We start from the raw sequence: 23,956 nt of genomic DNA, 5'->3' as shown, positions 1-23,956 counted from the left end.
GTTTTTGTGACGAACAGACTGACAGACTGACAGACGGACAGACTGACAGACTGACGGACAGACGAATGAGATTTAATGTCCCCTCGCTTTCGCGAAAGCGGGGGACAATAAAGATAAATAGACAACGTCAAACTTGTTTGACACCAATGAATCCTAAATTTACTGCATGAAGTGGTCTCCTGGATTAGGCAGCATTGAGTTTTAATTTACATCGGATGAAGCAAGTATTTGGAATACACAGCAGCCGGTCTAAACAAGTTTTACTGTATCACCATGAAGATCATATTGAATGCATGCAAGTCGCTTTTTAATACAAGAAATGTGGTTTACTTCCACGATGGTGCTCATCCTCTTGACCTTTACCCAAAACTAAACGTCTAGTTATTTTTTAAGAAGTAAAAAATACGCCTTTTCAATTATAGATTTCGCAGGATGAGTTGAAAAGAATGTTTCCACTTAAGCATAGTGCTGTGGCCCCTTTTTCGGACCCCTCTAACTTTATCTAATTAACTCAAATGTTAAATATTTTACACATAACTCATACTTTGTTATCTTTGTGGTATATAACTTGCAAAAATTCACACTGAAAACGGCGTCTTAGTTTTATAAATGGTAATTTAAAAAGCCATATACTTCGTGTTAAATCCGGAATGTTGCGCTTGTCCAAGTTGGGTATTAATTGTGTCACATTAATATTCAGTGTAGGCGGGGCATTATATCGATCGATTGAAAACGTAATATTTAGCCAGTTATAGTGGCTTTTGGAATTTAATACAAAATACAAACTGTATACAGAAAAATAAACACAAAGAATTTTTCAAGGATTACGACATTTTTTTTTTTTACGAAAGATGGTATACTGGGGGAGGATCTTTGAGATGTATATATATCCCTATAAATTCAGATCCCCCATCTTGTGGTCTTTTCTCGGTGGAAATTTAACACTAAATTAAATAAACTGAGCCTACTTGAATATGAAAACGGGGAAAATCTTATTTAAGAAAAACTTCTATATTTTTTAAAAGGTTAGTGCCGTATTGCAATTTTAAACACCTCTCTCTCTTGTACTTTCATTGGCGTCGGAAGCAATTTGAAAGTGGGGGGGGGGGGGGCTAAGTGTAAAAAAAAATTTTTGTACCTCCCAAAAAACCTGACAAGCAAAAAAAAAAAAGAAAAAAAAAAGGAAATGTCTATTTCCCAAACGCGAAAATCCTATTTCCGGGGGGGGGGGGGGGGGTAGTAAGATTAAAACTACAGTACCCAAAATTTCCTTCCAAACACCACCACTTTCCCCATTCTTAACCGAAACTAAGACGTATCAGTGGAAAGTGGGGGGGGGGGGCTAAACTTACGAAGATATATTCAATTAATGTCTATACTAAGTATATATTTGGAAAAAAAAGTGGGGGGCTAAGCACCCCCTAGCCCCCCCGGTTCCGACGCCTATGACTTTTTAAAGTACAGACGGTAAATACTCCGTACTTCTCACAAATAATGGTGTACAATATTTTTTTGTGATGCTGCATGTAGTGACATTTTAGCACTAAAACAATTTTATTAATAATTGTATGTGCGATTGGTTTTTTTCTTTTGTTTTATGATTTTTTTTGGGGGGGGGGGGTACCAGTAAGAATTCCATGCCAGTGTTAAACAATCTACATATTTTACCCTGTGTCCTTATATTTTTACAATCCAAAACACTTTGAGGAATGATGCTACTTCGAAGATGGGAGCTAAATCTTTGAAACTCGTTGAGCCTCTAAACGTGCCCCTTAAATCCAAGGACTAAAAATTAAATATTGTTACATTTTTTTCCAATTTAATATTCCAGCACCCAATTTAAACACTTGACAAAAAAAAGAAATAATTCTATGTTGATTGATTGAAAATGTACATGTAACGGTCGAAGTTGGACGCCTTTCGACGGAATCTACAATCACGTGATTTATCGATTTTTTGTATTCACAATGTTACCCGAGTCTACAAATCACGTGGTAAATTGGAATATCAAACAGGTCACAGTGAGGTCAATGACATGTAAATACCCGTAAACAGTGAAGAAAACTGTCGGCGTTTTGTACCTTTTTTCAAAAAGTTTACCCCGAGCGCAGGCTTGCCCAAAATTCTCCCTTAAATATGTTGAATTTCCAAAAGTTCTACACCTTCTGTCCTTTTGAGAAATTTGGGCAAGCATGCGCTCACTATGTATTTCAGCTCTAAAAATCGGAATAACTTTGAATAACAATGGAGATTCGTGATTTGCATTGACCCCTCTTACAAAACACAGTCTCGTTCTTCAATATTACTCACTTTTAATTTCTGTAATTTTGCAAAGTTGCGATCTAGACCTTGAAGAATTGTTTTATTAATTTCATTAGGCTACTTTCTATACCGTATTTTTGCGCAATTTACCGGGGGCCACGTTTAGTACACTAAGTGCAATCATTCTTTGGGGGAAATTGAGGCTTTATTGAGCCAGGTTCTTTTATATTTCAAGCAAAATATTGAGACATTTTAAAAGACAGTACGAAGATGAGGTTTAAATAAGTATCATATTTGGAGTTTTGATTTGTGTCTTTGATCTGATAATCTTTTAATGTCTGATTTATTGGAATATAATAACCGCGATGTTTTCTCTGATCTTAGGAAAATTTATATGTTTATGATCTCACAACTAGGATACAGTCAACACCCATACTTCTGGACCAGGACATTTATATTGGGGAATTGATACTTCAGTAAAACTATTATTAAACGATTTTCATTTAAAATCTCCTGCGCTTTACTGGCCCATTAGTTCTTTACATCCTATTCCCAAAAAACTTAGTTAAAATTCAGTTTTGGCAATTTATAACCTCGATGATTTATATATATATATATTTTTAAAAATACAACAATCTCGCCTGGATTGCAGTCTTATTAATCCGCTATCTACATGAATTTATTATTATACGTCGTATAACTAATAGACATTACACAGTATTATGCTTGAAACGGAGATTTTATGCGAAAACACGCTATCGTTTTCGTTCTCCAAAATTGTACTGCACAAGTCCTTCCCACGTTACCTTGAATTATCTAATTAGGTTTCTCCTTTATTCGTCTGAAGTTTCATTAATTAAGTTTACCAGAAACGCTTGCTTAATATATTGTATAACATACCCCCGGTATATGTACGACTAACGTGTTAGCTAAAGCATGAGTTTGCATGGAGTGGGTGATATTTTAGAACGACACGAGGAACCAACACCAAGCTCATGGCAATTCGCCTCATTAATACTATTTATACATATATACACTGAACCAAACCAGACATTTTTTAAGTTATAAAGAACAAATGCATTCAATAAATATTTTCTTTAATTCATGGTTAATGATCATCTTTCAGTTTGATATTGCGAAGATTTCATGTAAGTATCTCGTCAGACTTCAATGCAAAGTGTCAAAGACATGGTGTACTATGGTGTCCGGATAGGGCCATTTGCGTTAGCGCGACATGGCGTTCAGATAAACGAGACGTCGCGCTAACACACAACACGCCGTCGCGCTAACGCAACTTTGCACAACACGCCGTCGCGCTGACAAACAACACGCCGTCGCGCCAACACAACTTTGCACAACACGCCGTCGCGCGAACACACAACACGCCGTCGCGCTAACATAACTTTGCACAACGCGCCGTCGCGCTAACACACAACACGCCGTCGCGCTGACACAACTTTGCACAACACGCTGTCGCGCTAACACAACTTTGCACAACACGCTGTCGGGAAGTTTCGTTGCGGGAAATTGGTTTTCATTGGTGATAACTGATTTTCTTTCAACTATTTTTGAGAAGACTAATTGGTTGTAATAATTTGAAAATATCATACAATTCTATCTTGTAGTTTATAAATAAATACGTTTATTAGAGTGAACACTTAGTTTTGTTAAGTGTATAGCAGAGAGAGAGAGAGAGAGAGAGAGAGAGAGAGAGAGAGAGAGAGAGAGAGAGTTCACACTGTCTAAAATTCAACCTCGCAATGGCATCTGGAAGATGAGTAAAATTGTTATTAAATATCATATCTTTTTATGAGAAAACATGTTTACTATGTTGAATATATACAAAGCATGTCTTATTAAACATGTTAAATGTAACTATGTTTAAAAATGCAAAAAAAATCACCTTTTGATGTGCAATTTCATTTGCATGTAATAAATTATCTTTTTTGAGATTTAAACATAAAATCCCTGCCTTGAAAAATAGGTTTTATAAATTTCTTTTCAAATTAATTTGAAATAGAAAAGAGTCTACCTCCTATAAAATTCTGGCTTGTATACCCCCCCCCCCCCTCCCAATTCATTTCTTTTTATTAAACAATCACTAAAAATGCTATAGTTTTAAGTTCACATCTTCTTTTACGTTCATTCTAACTTTTTAATGCATAGAATATACACATCTTCATGCATTTTAATGAATGATTGAAAATGCTGATAAGTATAAATGTATGCATAAGAATGGGTTAAATGGGACGCGAGGCCCTGTAGCCTATTTAGAGTACCAGTCAAACACGATGCGCAATATCTATACAATTTAAAAGTGTTTACACAGGCCCTCATACCCGAGATGGCTTAGAGCCCCTTGACAAGGTATACCGTCTGATGTAAGGTACACATTTATTTTGCTCTAAAACAAATGTAAGTGAAGTTCAAGATAGTTTTTGAATAATCACGGGCATTCAAGCATACTGTGTATCTGAAGTACAACTTTACATCGTCGGTAATGGCAAACACGCATTATTAGTAAAAATCATTCAACTGAATTCCAAAATAAAATGGAATTTCGCTCCACAGAAGATATGTTCGAAAATAAGAGAGCTAGTGCCAAACGTTCGTATATACTGTTTTTGATTGTGACAATGGCCGTTGGAATTGGTATTGGAATACTTATCGGGAGATTTGCAATTTGTGACGAAAAGACAGAAACAAATAATTCCGGACAGCCTTCATTTAGCAAGGAAGCCGATCCAAGTGTTAGTTCAGAAATAATAAATGGAATTGATGCAGGAAAAATCCGCCAATATCTGCAGTAAGTTTTGAAATTTTTGTTATTTCTTAAATATTTCTGAAATGCAAATTTTGGCATTTGCATGTTTTTGTGTGCAATCAAATTTGTAAACAAAAGAATTAACCGCAAGATTCACATAATTTATGGGATCGTCCTTATATTTTTCATTGATGACGATTTTCTTATTTGCGTCTTTAAACTGACGTGCATGCTTACAATTTTTTGCAAGACTTAGTCTTGTTTACAATAACATTATTGCAATGTCTCCTATTCTGCAAAATCAGTTCTTAACAAACAATATTTGCGCTGTTAAAATTGTTTACCAGTAGAGGAAGAAATCTGATATTCAACCCATTAAAAACGTTGACAACTTGTCTGTGTCAATAAATACCAAGCATAAAGGCAGATATTAAAAATATAGAAGAAATTTTACAGTTTCTGGGGATAAAATTACAATCATGCATTGACAAATTTTACAAGGCAAGGCACAGACAGTTTTTGAGTGACACAATGTATTTCTTGGTGACTTCCCCAGGACAATTATGTCATATACGAAGTTTGAAAACAGGATCTTTCAAAGTAAACTAACTTTCCCAACCATGAGCACCTAAAAACTAATATTTTTTGCAGACAAAGTGCTTATTGTAATCCTTGCATTTTGACAAATTGAATTTGTGTTCAAGTCATCCTGTGACTCAAACAAAGTATTTTCATTTTATGTTCTTGCATAGATATTAATTATATCGCTTGCAGTCAAATTAATGCAACTTAGGATTCTGATTAAAGAGAGAGAATATCTTCATTGCAGACTGGTTTTCAATATTTAACATTGCAAAAAAATATTTTTCCTTGCATCAACTCATAGGCTTTCACATTATTTGAATTTTACTTTTAAAACTATAAATTATTCATTTTCTTTCAAGGGTACGACGCAATAATCTGAATATAATTTAACATCTAACTGCTCAGTTTTCTTGACCTTTCAGAAAATGACCAATCTTCAGCAAGAATCAGAATCACAATGTACAAGCATCTATCTTTTGGCCATAGACATAGATGTACACGAATTTGAAATAATTTCCAAAAGCTCATCCCCTATGACCTTTAACCTATATTTTTGCCCTTTGAATCAAATCAAGACACATTTACTAAACAATATTTTCTTTCACGAATAATAGCCTGCAATAAAGAAAATATTATAGGACTGTTCAAAATATTAATATGTTGTTATATATAACAAATGATTCTTTTGTTAAGGTAACGTTTCTAATGACCTGTTGAAATCCTGTCTGGGCTAGACAACAAGAAAATTATCTTTGCTCCCTTGATAAAAATATATTTAATCTTTGTCTGTTGCTATCATTACATATAACATGATTACGAGTTCTTGTCAAGATTATACAGAAAGACTTACTAGAGTAGGGCTTGGTTGATGATAGCTGCAAAGTGCAGCGTTATCGTTTTATATTACAGTCTTTGACTATAACTGTTATGGTCAAACACTAATATAAAATCAAAGTGCTCAGAAGAACAGAGAGCCGGGCTCATTTACAGTCTGACTAAAGCCAGCCCCTACTATATCACTTCGTTAGTAGCGAAGTGATATAGTAGGGGCTGGCTTTAGTCAGACTGGGCTCATTTACAGAGTAGAATGAATTTCTTACATGAATCATACGTTTATATTGTATTAACAGATAAATAACAAGAATATCAGATTAAAAATTCTGATGAAAAAAATATTTTAAAACTATATAAATAAGACACTGACAGTAAGCTTTCGATCCTAATACCACGGTCCGATTTTGTCAGAATCAGAATTAATCTGGTATCGCAACTGAATATAAACAAACAGGTCAGTCTGGTTCCCTCTCCTACTTTTCCTCGTATGTGTAGAGAACTACGATAACACTGATTATCAAAAATCCTTACGCTAATGAACTATGTTCTTTGACTTAAGACTGAAGTTTTCAAAGTCATTACTACTAATGTTTATTTATTTAGATAAAACTTCGTTTTATTTTTGTTGCATTATTTAGCGTTTGTATTATCTCAAAGCGGTCGAGAGTAAGAACTATATTTTTACACGTAACTTTAAAATGGCGACTATGGGGTCGACTTCCTGTCTTGAACAGGATGAGATAAGCCCGCAATTGCTCTTTGAGCAATAAGCCCGGCTAACCATTACGCTACAGAATAAAGAGTTTGTTTTCTTAAACAAAAGTTTCCTTTTTTTATAAAAATAAATTCTTGTGCTTATTCTCAACTTTGGGTTCATCTCTATTACAATTGAATACCTTTTAAATCTGAAAAAAAAAGTCTTAACATTTCCTGTGTTAAAAAAAATCGACGTTGTAGCATTTAGCGAGGTGCTGAACCTGTCGAGATATTGGGCTAGGATGTTTTTTAACGTCACATTGTTGGCTGGATTTGCCGATAGTATATCTTTATGGCAAACAAGGAAGCCAGCGCAAGATATGTCCAAATGGTGTAATAAAACTTTTATTGGCTGAATTTTCGGGTAAAATGTGTTTTGTTGACCACGCCTCGAACCAAACTAATTGCGTCTAACCTACTGGCCTTAGGTAAACAGTTTGGTTCGTGGGTCCCTCAAAACGCATTTTGCGCTTGAATCCAGTAGAAGTAAAGGTTCTGCCTGTCTGGCCAAAAAAACAAAGCTTAGTCAATTCGGCAAGTTATTTCTGCAACCAAACGGAACACAAAATATTTTATACGATGTCTATTTGTTCTACGAATGAAAGACAAGAGTTCTAACTCGAGGTTCTTTTAACAGAGGCTTGTCCGAGCTCCCACATCTCGCTGGAACTGATGCCGATTATAAACAAGCTAAAGAGCTCCATGACTTCTGGAAGTCGGAAGGATTGGACGAAGCCTTCATTGCTCCGTATGATGTACTGTTGTCCTATCCCAATACCACAGACCCGGATGTAATGAACAGGATTTTTGTCTACAATGAGAATGACGCCATGGAATGGCAGTCGAATCTCTACGAACCGATTCTTCATCCCAGCGAAAACAAATCAAACGTGGTCCCACCTTTTAACGCTTATTCTGCGCCTGGGAATGTCACATCCGTAAGTAAAAGATGTAGTTTACTTGGCACTATCCTAGACGATTTTACTTTTCTGAAATTGGGAGCAGAAACTATTATTTAATAGATTGATTTTTAATTATTTTTTTTTGCAACTATATAGTGTATCTTCCAGAAATCCGGTAGATATCTTCTGTTCTCAAACAACGGTTTTCCCAATTTATGTAGTATCTGATCATCTTGGCTTAAATACAATACCAAACACTTATAACACTTACACCAAACCGATAAATGTACTCTTGATTATACTCTCATTTAAACTAATATAAAAGAGAACATAGTTGGAACAATAGTATGCGTTTCAGTCAGAGTTGTTCTACGTTAACTATGGTCGTGTAGAGGACTTCCAGTGGTTGGTCAGTAACAAGTCTGTTAACATCACGGGGAAGATGGTCATCGCCAGATACGGAAAAATCTACAGGGGAGACAAGGTGAGCCGCTCAGTCCATCACTATTACTTATAACACTTTCTATCTGGCTTCACGCAACGTTGTTTGAACTTTTTTTGGTCTTTTTCCATGGAGTTGAAGAGTTCCAATACTTGTATTTAAATGTCTATACATGTATATGGTGTTGTACACTTCTTTTAAAACAAGTTTTGATAAAAGGAACATCTAGAATATATATTTAGTAATTTTTATATATTTTTTCTTTGAATCATCCAAGAATTTTCATTAATTGATATCTTTCCAAAACCCCTGGTAATACATATTGATTTTTTGTCTATAAACATCTCATGACACTACAATCTTAAATGAAGAATATCGCGAAAACAATATGAGTAGGTAAGGTACGTTGCATATGTCCTTAAACGAAAATTTTTGCCATAGATTTGCAATAAGAAGCTGCTATTTCCTAGGTTCGTCTAGCCTCGCGGTACGGCGCCTCTGGTATCATTTTGTACTCCGACCCTTTAGACTACACGGATGGTCCGAACTCCAAAGTTTACCCTGATGATTGGTGGCTTCCAGACACGGGTACCCAGAGGGGAAGCACTTTCATGGGTAAAGGGGACCCTTTAACCCCGGGCTACCCAGCGACAGGTTTGTCAATATTATTCACCATATCCAATTTTTTTTTAATCTGATTAAAATCAGATCCTTTGATCCGCTCACAGGTGTAGTAGCGATCTATGTGAGCGGATTTGATTTCAAAAAAGGTCAAAATTGTTACTTTTTTAAAATTCTGAAGTTTCAACAATTGTTCATAACTTTTTCAAATATCAAGAACTTGTTTGAGCTTGACTTTGTAGCAGTTTGGAACCTTTTTTTGTAGACACAGCCTACCGTGTTGATGAAGAGAAACTGAAAGGCGATATTCTCCCGAACATCCCCGTTCATCCTATAGGATATGGTGTGGCAGAGAAGCTGCTTAGGTGTTCAATTCACACTACCACTTATAGAACACAAAATATATCTGTTTGTTTTTTTAAATAAAAGAATACACTGCTGGAACACACAGCCGCTAAAATATTCGTCTACAAACCGTAAAGAAAAATTAATATTTCAGTTAATTCAAACCCTATGCCCAGTATTTTAAAAATCATTAAGGTCATAGGATACTCAAAATCCAGAGAAAGTGGAAGTTTACAAAGATACAAAGAAAGCATGGGGTATCGATGCTCATTTTTGTCATGACAAATTTTTCAATTCTGCATTGAAAATAGTAAATGATATCCCAGAAAATTATAATAAGTACGAATCACCTCCTACCCATTATACGAGGTTAAAGATCTGAGATTCTTTGATGTTTTCTTTGTTATTCAAGATTTTTGATAAAGCATTACAGTCCCAGCACTGTATGTCATCCCCACATGAAAAATATACTTTGTATGGGCCAGTTCTTATAATCTTTTAAAAATTGTGAGAAATGTCACATTGCGAACTATATCAAGCTCGGGTTATAAAATAAGTACCCAGGCTAGGACTCTGGTGTTCTGTAGTTTATTAGATGCATCAGTCTTTCATCAAACAATAATTCCCAAACAATCCAGCTTTGATTTCTTTCCACAGTTACATGGGAGGAGAGGAGGTTCCAGAATCTTGGATAGGAGGCATTAATAAAACGTATAGAATTGGGGGACCTTTGAAAAATTCAGGATGGTATGTAATATTGGTTAGCGTGATTATTGTAACAATTTAATTAAGTCACAAAAATTTCTCAAATCTCTCAACATTTAACACCAACGAAATTTTTTCCAGGAAAATCAGAATACGAATATCGACTCGGAACATGCGTAAAACAACTTACAACGTGATTGGTCTTATTAGAGGAGAAATTGAACCAGGTTTGTCTTCGATTAAACGTAACAGAATATTCTCCAAAAACATTGAATGACATCAACTTTCTTGTGTACACTGTTTCATCTTGGAATCCAGATTTGATAACCCAGTTAACGTCCTTTGGAAGTTCTTGAATTACATAAATGTTAAATGAAGCAAACAAAGATGTATTTTAAAAATATTGAAATTTTTTTTTTCACTTTTCATTTTTTTCAGACAGATATGTTTTGCTTGGCAACCATCGTGACGCCTGGGTGTTCGGGGCAATTGATCCTTCTAGTGGTACAGCGGTAATGAAAGAGGTGTCCCGAGTTATGGGAAACCTGGTTAGTGCAAGTAAGAAAAGCATTTTTTCTTCAGTTTAACTACAATTGTATATAAGATCAACCGATTAAGGCTTCCGAGAGACTGGCCAACTGTATATATATGTTAACATTATGAAACATTGAATTCTCCCCCCCCCCCCAATAAAAAAATTGTAATAAGTTCGGAAAGTATTTCGAAGTGGTTTATGAAATACTAGTATGGGTTTCCGTGTATGTCTGTGTACAGCTAGTATATGTAAATTTCTCATACAATCTAAGGGTTTGAAAAGATTTTTTATGTACAAGAATTTAACTTTATTAAACAATCTGCAAATAAGTCTGGACCCAGTTTCCTTAAATGTTTTGTAATTGTCTTGCATCCTTCAAGATATGTTGTTTTTAATGATTTTGTAGAAAAATGGCGCCCACGGCGGACGATCATTTTCTGTAGCTGGGGAGCAGAGGAGTATGGATTGATAGGATCTACCGAATGGATTGAGGTAAAATATGATCGAAAAGGAAATAATAGACGTATTCTCTGTTGTGTAACAGCATATTGGGAAATAAAATGAGAGTTCCTTTTAAATTATATTTGAAAGGTTTTATTGGGGTCATGCGAGATAATTTTTTGAAAAATAGTTTTAAGGTAGTATGGGAAACCTCCAAGCTACTGGTATTACATTCTTCCATTTAATGTGATTTTTAGGTCAAAAAGATACTTTTTCCTACCCGGGTATTTCAACGTGTTGGTCAAACAAAGTTGTGAAAAGTCATAAGATGAAATAAGATTTCTTTTGCCACTTTATATAAAATATCTAAAAAAAAAAATACTAGTATTGAATTTTTAGAGTAATTCAATATATGTATATAACTTCAAATTCAAATTCCACCATTTTGATATTCGTTATATTTTTTGTGCGTGTGTGTAACTAATGTTGCTTGCAGCTACGAATGAATTGATATAATATGAATAACATCTAAAACCAATCATAGGTCCTAAAAATTGGATGGTTACTGTACGTCACAGAAAAGGAAACTTTAAACAGAGGGTTATTCTGCAGTTTTTCTTTTGTTCTTATAGCAATATATAAAGAATTTGGCAGAGCGAGCGGTGGCGTACCTTAATGTAGATATAGCCGTGACAGGTGAGCAAAAATTCTTAATTTTAGCTAAATATATATTTAACCAAAATTTATATTGAAGAATATACACTAGTACCTCTTATATGTGAAAGAGTTGAACTTTTACTCAGTAAAATAAAAATTATGTTAATAATAAAATAAAAATTATTATGTATGTATATCTATAGAGCAGAGACAAGCGCGCGCTAGCTCTTTATCCACTTGATGTGTTTTTGAAAATACTTCATGAATCTCTATACATGTAAATTGATGAACATTTAATTAATACTTATTTGCAGGAAATTATACCGTAGCTAGTGGGGCTACCCCGCTGGTACATCATGCTTTGATTGAAGCCGCTAAGTCCGTGCCGAATCCAGATGCTGCGCGCGCAGCTCAAGGACTGAAAACTGTGTATGACAACTGGAAAGCCAGTACCCCAAGTGAAAAAGACAACACGAAACCAAAGTACTACATGACCTTGTTTTTATCTTGCGAAACGACTTTGAGAAATTAATTGTCTTTACAGTTCATTGTATTATAAGAAGTTTTTTTTTATATAGAATAAATATTTAAATTGACAGGATTTTCCCCCTTGGTTCCGGAAGTGATTTTGCATCCTTCATACAACAAATTGGTTTACCCAGTGTTGATTTATCCTACACCTTTGACAAAGTATGTAGCAAACGCTTTCCTAATCAATCCAATCCAACACAAAAACAGTTAAACTATTTTTTACAGAATCAATTGTTATAAATATTTGCAGGAAAAATACAAGATTGCATCCTATCCTTTATATCACTCCAAATACGAAACATTTTACGCAGTGGACGAAATATTGGACCCTGGATTTCAGGTCTGTTGGCATGCAATATTTTTAAAAAGTCAGACTGACAATTATTAATAAAAACAAACAAACGCAGTATGCAGGATTTGAATTGCTCTACGACTTTATTTGTGTTTTGCTAAATACTGAGTATTAAACGTTAAATTTGATTTCTAGTTTCACAAAGCAGTGGGACAGGTTTGGGCCGAATTCGCCAGGAATCTTGCAGATTCTTTGATTATTCCATTTGATGTTCGAGATTATGCACGTACTTTGAACGATCATGTTAACCAACTTAATACGTCTGAAACTGGAACTATTCTTCGAACCAAAATGAGTTTAGGTAACAAATCACGTGATGCTTTTAATAATATGGGGTTCTGTTTCTAAAGAAATGTATTGTTGTGGTAATTTTACTGGATGTTTGTATAATGAGGAAAAGTTTTATGCAAATTGTATTAATACATAATTTATACTCGTGTTGTTTGGTAAAAGTTCCCTAGAAACCTTGCTTTATACATTTAGAATACCCTTGATATCGGGGAAATCCATAGCCAATCCGGGGAATGGGGTTGTCACTATATTGTAAACTCCCCATTTTCAAAGCGAGGCCTCTCCCTTAAATCACTTACTTTCTTACGTTCTTTTCCAACTTGCCATGCTATATAGTTAGTCGGGGGAGACATTATGGCAAGACTGTTCTGCCTGCTGTTTAGTATAGGGATTAATTTGATTATACTGTAGTTTAGTTTGCCTAGTGACAGGTTTAGGCCAATGAATTATTTTATTTAATTGCAGATAAACTTTTTGAAGCTGCTGCTAATTTCTCGAATGAAGTTAGTTCATTTTACAGTATGCAACAGAAAGTGGATAAAGCAAAGTAAGATTTTTCGCCTAAATAACAACATTAATCGCATTTAATAAGTAAAAAAAGCCCTACATAATCTGTATAGATTTTGTACAAAATGTAAATAATATTTTCATTGATAAATTCATAAATGTATATTAAAGTAGCTTTAATAATCATACACATGCATTTACAGTACAAACTTCTGTATTTTGCATATGTAAACCACTAGATGAATAATTTATGATGAATAGTCACAGATAATATTAAGATGACTTGTTGAAGTCAGCCCTTTGTGAATGACTGAATTTAAGAAAATAAGTAATGGGTTTTCTATTTCTGAGAATAAATAAATATCATGTTATAATTGTAGACCTTATGCGATACGACAGATCAATGACCAACTGTTACAATTAGACCGTGCGTTCACAGACCCAGCAGGTCTGCCTAATAGGCCGCAGGCCAGGTACACTAAAATATATATATATGTAATTCTTATACATGCACGTGATGGAACATAACTCTTTTTTACTTATTGAGGTAGAAATAAAAGAGGAATCAAGATATTTTTTTTTTTAATCGTATTTCTTTTTCTAAAGACATATTTTACGTTGTTGTGTATTTGTAACATATATTTCTCTTAATTCTGTGTACATTAAATTTTGTAGACACGTTTTATTTGCTGAGAGTAGTGTAAACGCCTACGCTGGAAGCAGTTTCCCTGGATTATCAGACACAACTTTTGAAATAATCGGAAGTGAAAATGAAAGTGAACGATGGGAAATTGTGAAAAAACATTATGCAGCCATAATATTTGCCATACAGTCTGCTACTTCATCATTACGTGATGTAACAAGATTCATGCCATCAATGTAATCATATTAGTAGACTTCATATTTCATATCAAATGTATATCATATGCTTATCATATCGTATGCTTAATTTTCAAAACTTACAGAGCATTCCAGTTTCCAGATAGTATTTGAGATTCCTTCCTTAAAATTACATATGTGTTTCTGAGTGAATGAATGCTGTTTTTCCATATTGATTTGTTTATGTTGCTAGTATATACACTTTTTTAAAGATATATTTTGTGAAATAAAATATGAAATATTATCTCACTTTGACATATCCTTGATGTCTGAAGTAATAGTTTTCCCGATAACAAAGTTCAAATGTATTTAATTTTCAGCACAGAGAACCAGCCATTTTATATTACACTCTGTAAAATGTTCAAAGAAACAATGCATTTGTCTTGATGAACAAAAATCACTATCACTAATTAAAAACGTTTCAATTATTTTTTCTATCCTAGTGGAATGTCAGTGTTCCCCTGTTTTACCACCAACACTTTTTTAAATTTAAGAATATAAATACGATGTGGTTGGTGCTTTTTTTTTTTTAGATTTTAACTTTATGAGGATTTCATGGATTTAGAACCCTTTATTCAACAGAGTATAGGGGGTCCAAATATATAAGAAGCCGAAGGCAATCCAAAATAAATTTTATGTTTTACGTCATATCTTTTTAAATCTTTGTGAGTGAAACTAACAAATGATGTTACCAAAAATTGAAACAGAAAATCAGTTAAATAGGTTTCATCAGAAACAGTTGATGAACATGTACATAATATAATTATTTACATGTAGATTATGAAATAAAGACGTTACTCGTTTATTATAAGGAACTATCAGTACCGTAGCCGAATTCAATGCTACAATCTTATCTTTCTAAATTTATTTTTTTTTTCTTTAACTCCAACAAATACTTATTTCAAGAACATTTTTGTTAGAAATATGCCTTAATATATTTTAAATGATATATATTTTTTTAAATTAATGTAACGTTGCACGTTTCGATTTTTTATTTGTTGCATTCTAAGACACATTGACCTTCTAATGCCAGTGAACTTGTTAGCTGTAAGTAATACAGAGTTAATTATACATTATCCTGATAATATGTCGTTTTCTTTTATGTTCTGCTTGAGAAAATTACATTTATCGACGTCTTACTTCATTTTGGCAAGAAACAACATACTCATGCAATTACATTATAAAGTTAATCAAAAATGTACTAAAAAGAAGTAATTATCTATTGAGCTTTTTTTTTTTATTTGGCACGAATAGGAACATGTGCCATATTTTTCATTACTGAAAGCTTGTAGGTTGGCTAATGTAGTAGAAATTATATTGCCGTCAATGTTAAACATGTCCAGTAATAAGTCGAGAAAACAACCCACATACACTGTGAAAAATACTAGACGATATAAAACAATGACGAATAGACCTGCAAACAAAGTGAAAATATTTTCTGCAAAGTCGCATGAGGCCCAGCCTAACATTCTGAAGAAAACTGTGTCGCTTCTTACGATGGAAAAAGATTTGAATCTTGACGAATACACTGATGCTCGCATGTTGTTTAATGCTATACGTAAAGGACAGATTCGATTGGTAAAATTCATCCTGGTCGCGGCACCAAAAGAAGTAGTCAATGCTTTGGATCTGAAGGGCAAGACGCCATTGATGATTTCATGCTTTTTGAAGGTAAAACCGATATTACATTACGCTTTATAATTTATGTAGATTCATTGAAGAAATGAAAAGTTCAGCTTCCTTATTTTTAAATTGTTTAATTTACATGTACATGTACCATGCTATTATACCCCGATTCAGGCCATTCGTCATATGCACTTCATAAAATAACCGATCATAACACACAGGCACTTGTTTCGGAAATAAATTTTAACCCATAGTATGATAATAACACATCACATTAAATTCTTTCATAACAGATGAAACGGACACTATATACTTCATGGAGATTTTCGTTTAAAATCTTTACAGGAAGAGATGTCTCGTGACGTGATAGTTGAGCTACTACTGCAACATGGCGCCGAGGTGAATATTGTTTCAGAATCGGGAAGAACTGCCTTAAGCTATGCTTGTGAGTACCGCTGTAATGACATCGTGGATATCCTCGTGAAACACGCCTCGGTCGACCCAGATATTCCCGATAATGAAGGTAATGCATTTATCAAATATCTAACACAAATTGTGTTACACAATGCATCATTTTATAGAGTTGTACCCCCTGCATGTTAGTTATCAATAATTTAAGGAAGATTTTTTTAAAAACATTTCAATTGTAATATTTTAATCAGATCGAACCCAAGAACTTATCAATTTGAGTCAACGGTTGCGATAACTTTTCTTTTAATTTCTAAGTTGGGCGGCAGTGTGTTGACTCAGAACTCCTGACGTTGTGATGATGTAACTGAGTAAAATTTATTTTAAAATAAAATAATAATAATAATAATAATGTTCAATAATATACGAGCGTCTTCATTTGAACACTTCGTATATACAGACTGCTGCACAGTTGTGTAAAATTTTTTCGCAAGATTTAGAACGATGTCATAAATAGGAACTTAAATCCTATTTACATAAAATAGCAATAGTATTCCACTTCTTGTATTTCTCTCAATTTGTACACGTCGCTAAAAAGCATATACCTCGGTACTAATTTCAAGTCAATGAACGAAATATATCCCAAACATTCCAGTTGTTTAAATACTAAGCAGTAATTGGTTTGTCTGCGACATCGTTTCCATTTTATGATTACATCATGTGTGTTTGGAAACTGTTCCATTCGGATTGTCAATGTCGCAATGTCGCTCAAGTATTTCTGTCAAACCCCCCTGAAAAATACTGTTTCTTGTTATTATCTGTGCAATATGCGCTTCTAAGATATCAAAAGATTAATGACGACAAATGCTTTATTTGAGACAGATTTCATTTTTGTTAAGTTTCGGCTTGCTTTGCGAAGAACCCGAAAACTTCATTTTAGACAGACATTTTAATCCTTGCATGGACATGCACACTATCTCCGACCTTCAAGAACAAAACCAACGAAACAAATCTGACTAGTAAAGAAATATTTTGGCAAACAATGAAATATATATCTTCGACAATAACGTCATTATCCACGAATTTTATAAACACCCGTAGCTTTCAGCTTATTAATCTTAAATTAACACTGTCATTACTTGCTGTTTGATTTTAAATATGGAGAACTGTGTTAATTGGTGGTGCTTATGATTTTTGTAGGAAATACCCCGCTGATTTACTGTGCCAAAGTAGGAAATGACGTGGGGATTGATATACTAACACGTCACTTCCGGCGTCTCGGTTTAGAGGTAGACCATTGCAATAAAATGGGTTTCACTGCGATTCTGATGGCGGCAAAAGAATGCAACATAGCTTGTGTGAAAATCCTTGCTAACGAAGGACATGCATCTCTCCTCCATCGCGATAAAACAAAGAATTTCTCTGTTAATGATTGGCTTGCTTATCATGGATACACAAAATCTGAAATCATGCAAATTTTGCCTTCTGTAAGAAAAGCCAGACGAAAGTTTATAGATGCAATCAACATTGCGCGGATGCTGCCCAGCATCAAATGGAACAAAGAGAAGAAAACCCTGTTGGATCGAACACCCTCAATGGTGTCCACCATTACAGTGCCGCTTACAGTCACTGATTTTGATATTCCGCCGAGAAAAAAGAAACCGGTGACACGGCATAGATCACTGGATGGAACCACTCGAGAGCGGACCCTTATCAGAAGACTGCACTCTCTGCAGCTACCTAAAATTTACCGAGGAATGTATGACTCGCCGTATTACGACAGCGAGGAGGATGACGGTAAAAGGCGTCATTATCGGCCTCACTTTGAGAAATGCCGCCAGCGGACCTTCGAGGAATATTTATCGTTAAATTCGTCTTCCGAAGACGATTGATGGATGGAGACTTAGTCCAGTAGTCTGTAAACCCAATCGAAATAGCACAACAGAAACATCCATTCAAGTATTTTAGGTGCACTTACTATAATGAAATCAAACGAACAAGCGCAACTCTACAAAATATTCATGTATTTGAATATTTGGGTACATGTTTCCACATGCAATTGTACTCAGGAACATCGAACTCAAAGTTGCAGAACAGAGAAAGAGGTTTCCTGCAAGACAGAAAGTTTGCATTTTCACAATCCAATATATCTTATCATTGTGGTCTCCTTATGAAACTATTGTTTAATTTTTATAGAATAAATAATCTTTCAGAAAAATTTACTTTTCATTGAACATAATGTTAATAATATCGCATGTATTTTTGGCACTAGTTATCTCGTCAAAGGGCAGTACTTGTTGGAAGGTCAACTGATGGCCCTGAAACAAAGGAAAAAAAGAAATTCAAACATTTCCAGATACCCAGTAATATGCATTGTTTTTTAATAAAAAAAACACCCTTTAAATTGCAAAGTATGTCTTTATTCAAAAATATTTGGTTCGTTACTCTGTGAGGAATATAACGGACCGATAACCAGTTGGCTTAATTGTGAAGACAGGGAACTACATGACTGATAGTTTTGGTACCTGCTGCAGGTGTGTAGATGACCTCATCTCGTATAAACTGACTCGTACTGGTCACTGTGTCGTCATCAGCACTCAGATCTGAAGGAAGAAGAAAAACCAATCAGTGCCAGTATCATCAACATACCAAAAACATATCAGTACAATATAAAAAACATACCAGCAACATATCAGTAACAATAACAACAACATACTCCAAATCATTTTGGTAACAATATCAACAACATAATCAGTAATAGTTTCAACAACATACCAAACACTTAACAGTAACAATATCATCAGGATTCCAAAAACATATCAGTAACAGTATCAAAGATAGGTTTTAGATTTCAGTACCTATCATCAACATACCAACACATGTTTAGCATGAATCGGTTTCTTACATGTATTACAGTGTAGTTAAACCAATTTTATTAGCTGTTTCTAATTGTTTTACTTTTCGCAAAGGCATTGATCCCAAATACTCTTTCCACAAGACTAAATATAAAAATTACCTTCTTCGTTGATGGCTCGTAATAACACTTTAAACCAGTCAGTTTCAACATTACGGGCATCAATACAGACGATGTCGTCCAGTGCAATGGGCAATCCACAGTCTGATATGATGATTGGGATAGTCTTTAAATGTTTGAATTTCTTTTCATAGTACCGTTTCCACTCATTCAGCAAAAAGTTTTTGGATAGGACGAGAACCACTTTCACAGATTTCTTAGTGGCAGTGTCGATAGACTCATTGATGGAGGTTCCGGGTTTGAAATCCCGTGCGGGGTAACAGCAAATAATATTATTATGTGGGCTTTCTAGGCGCTCTACAATATTAGTCACCCATTTTGTATCCGATGGAGTATGGGCGAAATAGGCGTGGAACTTCTTACGCGGGGGGAGCCGAGGAGCATTTCCACGGACCTGTTCATAAAACATATTCCACCAAGTTTCTTTTGCGGTCGTTGCATTTACGTACCTGTAGTATTTCAGGAATGGCGGAATATCACAAGGTTCAATTAACACAGGAATAAAAACTAATTCATCTAGTTTTCCAAGTGAAATAATCTCCATTTCTAATTGTGACCATTCGTTCTTTATATAAGCAGAGGATAAAACAGTAACAATTCTCAAGCATTTAGTCAGTATTTGTTTGATATTATAAGACAGGGACCTTCCTGCGTCTAGGTCCCGCGGGAACACACAGCATTTGAATCCACGACTTTCCAACTCTCTCGTCACCGCTTTCACCCAATTATAATCCGGATTTTCGCCATGAAAACTAAAAAATGCATGGTATTCTTTCCCTACCGGCAGAGGCGGGGCCTCGCTTGGGGTGTTACACCTGGGCATCGCCATGGCGCGCTGGCGTTCTAAACTTTCCATGGTGACCCTGTAATGAAAACTGAATCTTTTATATGCCTGTGGGTATTTGAAATCAAAAGAGGAGACGAGTTTACGTTTTCGTATAGAAGTCATTTTTGCTTAAATGACAAACTCGAACATGTCTTATCGTAAAACATACTTAGATAAGTACAAAAGATCCCTGTGAAGAGTATCTCTGCATCTTTTAAATGGCGGATGGAACGTTACGGGAAGACTGGAATGCCCAAAACTTTAACTTTAACCCGAAACATACGAGACTTGGTAAAGCATGGGAAGTAATTTATAATAGCTGTAAAGGTTTTAGTTAGCATTGAAAAGATTTTACACACCGGTAATGCAATACTCGATTATAAATCATATCAATGACTGCATAGAAATTTGGATCAATATCTTTAAATGCAATATGTCTAAAACATTTTTGGGTCGTGAAGTCCTTTTTGGTGATATTTAATTAAAAACACTTGTCAATACACATTTAGATTGCGTTTTAAAAAAAATCTATTCTATTGCTTCAGGGGAAAAAACATTTTAACTCTAAAAGCAAAACTTTCAAAAATTAATACCGTGTGCTGAAGTTTGAACAGCACAAATTTATTGTGCATATATTCGGGCAAGTGCATCTCAAGAAGCAGAATACAGTATTCAAATTAATATGTCTGCGTTTCTAATTAGATTTGTCTTTGGGGGCAGCAAATCAATCTACATCGTCCTTTGTATTAAACATGTTAAAATATCCTATCTTAATCAGTTTTTATTTTTAAGGTGATCAAAAAGGAAGGACTTACGGAGTGTGGCTGTAGTTAATATCCATTCCTCTGGACGACCATTCTCGTCTGCAACTTTGTAAAACATAAACAAAAACCATTCACCTCGGGGCATCGGATTGAATTTTAATTGGGTGATTAAAGATTTTAATGACATATTTTTTTGCATGAACCAACGAACGCAAAATAAGTTCTTGTCATTTAAATACTGGTAATATGATTAGTGTGGAAGAACAATGCTTGGAGAACTAGATTTGAGGGCAAACCTCAGGGTAGCTGCCAATGTCAGAATTATATACAGACGACTGAATTTTGATTAACACTGGTGTTGTGCCAGATATGTGATATATACCTTTAATTTCTGTTTAATGCTTCAATAATTTAACCTTGCATTAACGATTTCTCCTGGATACTGCATAAAATGAAATTATCTGAAATCAAAGGAAGAACAATTCGTTACGCGATGCGTTGGCGAGATGTTTCTTTCACTTTTATAGCACTATATTAACATTCTGTTGTGTCCTCTTGTAGAAATTTGCCCTCTCTTTTATAGTTACATTAAATATATGGATTGATTATCTGGTTCTTTAACTACTATCTACAATGAACAAATAAATGATTATCAAGATGATAAATCACAGAGGTCTAATCAACCATTAAAATCAAATCCCTTAGATAGGTCAAAGATCTGACAGCACGCAGAAGTTCTTGTTTATTGCAGAAATGAAGGACCGGACTTTCAGAGCTAATAAATTACCCGGGTATTTGTTAATTAATATAACTCCTATTCCCCATAATTTGCATACACTCTTTATTCAAGAAAAAGGTCAATTTAACGGATAATAGCAATAATTACTACCGAAAACAGTTTGGGTGTATTTGCTCAGAGCTAGAAAACATTTGAGTTATCAGCTGGATTCCCGAACTCGGAACATCCTCTAGATCGTGGGTCAGCAGAAAGTGGTCAGTCTTCTACCCCCGGCAATCAGGCTTCCATGCAGCTACTGTGTATTCTTCGTAACCAGAACCAGCTCTGTGCTCTCTCGGATGCTACTGCAATGGCCAGACCTGTTTTCCTTAACTTTCCATCTATTCCTGTCGCCCGCGTGGCGCAGTGGTTAGAGCGTCTGCTCTAGAGTCGCGAAGTAAGGAGATGATCCTTACGTCGCGGGTTCGAATCCCACTGTGGGACGTGGAGACCGGTCATTCGGATGAGATAATATAAATCGAGGTCCCGTGTCGCAGAAGGTGCTGGCACAAAAAAGATCCCTCCCTGCTCTATGGATTTGAGTGCCGAGTATAGGACACAATTTGCAGCTCTCCACCGGCAAATAGTGGCGTCTCACTATGAGTGAAAAATTCTCGATAGGGACGTTAAACAAAATATAATCAATCAATCCATCTATTCCTACACATGTAGTGTTGCAAACACATTCCAATATGACTTGGTGGATGGAAAACTACGTACCCAAATTTGATTGCGAAGTTCCACGTCGGCAATCATGTTTTCCTACATTCTGTCACCAGATAATCATACTATGCAACTTTGCGTTCTTTGTGTCTTGACATCAAGTTTTCCATGGCATCTTCAATTCAATCATCAACATTTTTGTCATACTTTGAGTATTAGTAGGATGTATGGTTGCCTAGTAGTCTTGGTATTGGTAAGAAAATATAAGTAATCTTCTTTTCGAGGTCGACTTACCTTACGCACCTTACTGCCTCCTGTATGTAGGCGAATGCCCTGAGGACCTGGACATACTTCCTACTACCCTCACCTGGGTAAAGGCAACCTGTCAAGTAGTCCGAAGTATCTGACGTTTTCAGGCTTTTTTCAAGGCTTTGATATTTTACGTGCCATGAAAACATCAGAACAGGCGCCATTTATGAAAAGTGGCAAATTCATCGTCTCAAATTGATCGGAGTTGATTTTGAATACTTGCAAACAGAATTAAATGCCGAAATCACACTTTATCAATAGCACAATGCTTCTAATACTCACCAATATCTATGAAAAGAAAACATCATCCCACATTTCGATGCAAGACTTTGAAATGCACGAAATGAAAACAAATCTCTCGAGTCTGATAAAATGTTTTCATTTGATTATACATGTATATTCTATAAATGAATCCATACAACGATTGTTGTTTAGCGTCCCTCTCGGAATTTTTTCATTCATATGGAGATGCCACCTCGGTTTGTACGGTCTCATCCAAAGGACTGGTCTCCACGTCCCACAGTGGGATTCCAGCCTGCGACGTTAGGATCAACTCATTACTTCGCGACTCTTGAGCGGACGCTCTAACCAATGCGTCACACGGACGGTTCGGTAAATACTAAATATACTCTACAATATTGATAAGTTGTGAGTTTGACATTAAATTCGGTTCGCAAGTATCGAAAACTAACTCGAGAATGACGCTTCCCGTTGGAGGTGGCGAATTCCCAGTTTTCGTAATGACATCGGTACTGACGTTTTCCTGGAACGTAAAACATCAAAATCGTGAAAAAAGCTTGGTAAACATCAGATACTTCGATTTAACTGTCAAGATGACAATATTTATTGAAGATTGGCTAGCTTCTGGCATAATGGACCCAATAGATCTCCAATCATTCTCTAGATCCCCAATTTTGTTGGTGTTGGCAGTATATTATTCACTGCTCTTAACTGGATACGTATATTTCACTCCATGTCAAATATTCACTCTTCGGTTTTTTCATTTAGTCCAATTTCCCACTGCTTCTCATCTCCAGTGACTTTGTAAATTTTGCCTCTTCTTCTTATGGTTCGTGAATCTACTTACTTGTTTTGTTTCCCTCTATTTCTGGCTTATTATCCTTTCCATCTTGATGCTG

The 23,956-nt window shown here is 35.2% G+C and overlaps 3 protein-coding genes across 3 annotated transcripts; 2 read left to right on the top strand and 1 right to left on the bottom strand.

Moving 5' to 3' along the window:
* The first annotated feature begins 4,575 nt into the window (after window positions 1-4,575).
* LOC134247122 (N-acetylated-alpha-linked acidic dipeptidase 2-like) lies at window positions 4,576-14,653 on the top strand. The gene is made up of 17 exons (XM_062729460.1): window positions 4,576-5,068; window positions 7,839-8,139; window positions 8,462-8,587; window positions 9,016-9,199; window positions 9,432-9,531; window positions 10,169-10,258; window positions 10,358-10,443; window positions 10,655-10,774; window positions 11,158-11,243; window positions 11,825-11,888; window positions 12,164-12,332; window positions 12,449-12,539; window positions 12,631-12,720; window positions 12,868-13,033; window positions 13,489-13,570; window positions 13,911-14,003; window positions 14,206-14,653. The coding sequence occupies exons 1-17, from the start codon at window positions 4,815-4,817 to the stop codon at window positions 14,411-14,413; spliced, it is 2,310 nt and encodes a 769-aa protein (XP_062585444.1). The 5' UTR covers window positions 4,576-4,814; the 3' UTR covers window positions 14,414-14,653.
* Window positions 14,654-15,384: 731 nt separating this feature from the next.
* Window positions 15,385-18,389, top strand: LOC134247120 (uncharacterized). The gene is made up of 3 exons (XM_062729457.1): window positions 15,385-16,080; window positions 16,381-16,558; window positions 17,644-18,389. Exons 1-3 carry the CDS (start codon window positions 15,736-15,738, stop codon window positions 18,333-18,335), a joined length of 1,215 nt encoding a protein of 404 aa, XP_062585441.1. The 5' UTR covers window positions 15,385-15,735; the 3' UTR covers window positions 18,336-18,389.
* Window positions 18,390-18,399: 10 nt separating this feature from the next.
* On the bottom strand, window positions 18,400-21,320 carry LOC134247121 (uncharacterized). Its single transcript, XM_062729458.1, has 4 exons — window positions 21,119-21,320; window positions 19,460-20,340; window positions 18,969-19,046; window positions 18,400-18,761 (listed from the first exon to the last, which is right to left on the bottom strand). The coding sequence occupies exons 1-4, from the start codon at window positions 21,196-21,198 to the stop codon at window positions 18,724-18,726; spliced, it is 1,077 nt and encodes a 358-aa protein (XP_062585442.1). The 5' UTR covers window positions 21,199-21,320; the 3' UTR covers window positions 18,400-18,723.
* Between the last annotated feature and the right edge of the window lie 2,636 nt (window positions 21,321-23,956).

The sequence above is a fragment of the Saccostrea cucullata genome, unplaced genomic scaffold (genome assembly GCF_032062105.1).
Source record: "Saccostrea cucullata isolate Sc308-1 unplaced genomic scaffold, CSIRO_AGI_Scuc_v1 ctg4178, whole genome shotgun sequence".
NCBI lineage: Eukaryota > Metazoa > Mollusca > Bivalvia > Ostreida > Ostreidae > Saccostrea > Saccostrea cuccullata.
The sequence above is the reverse complement of the archived record's forward strand: the minus strand, read 5'-3'. Positions and strand labels throughout refer to the sequence as shown.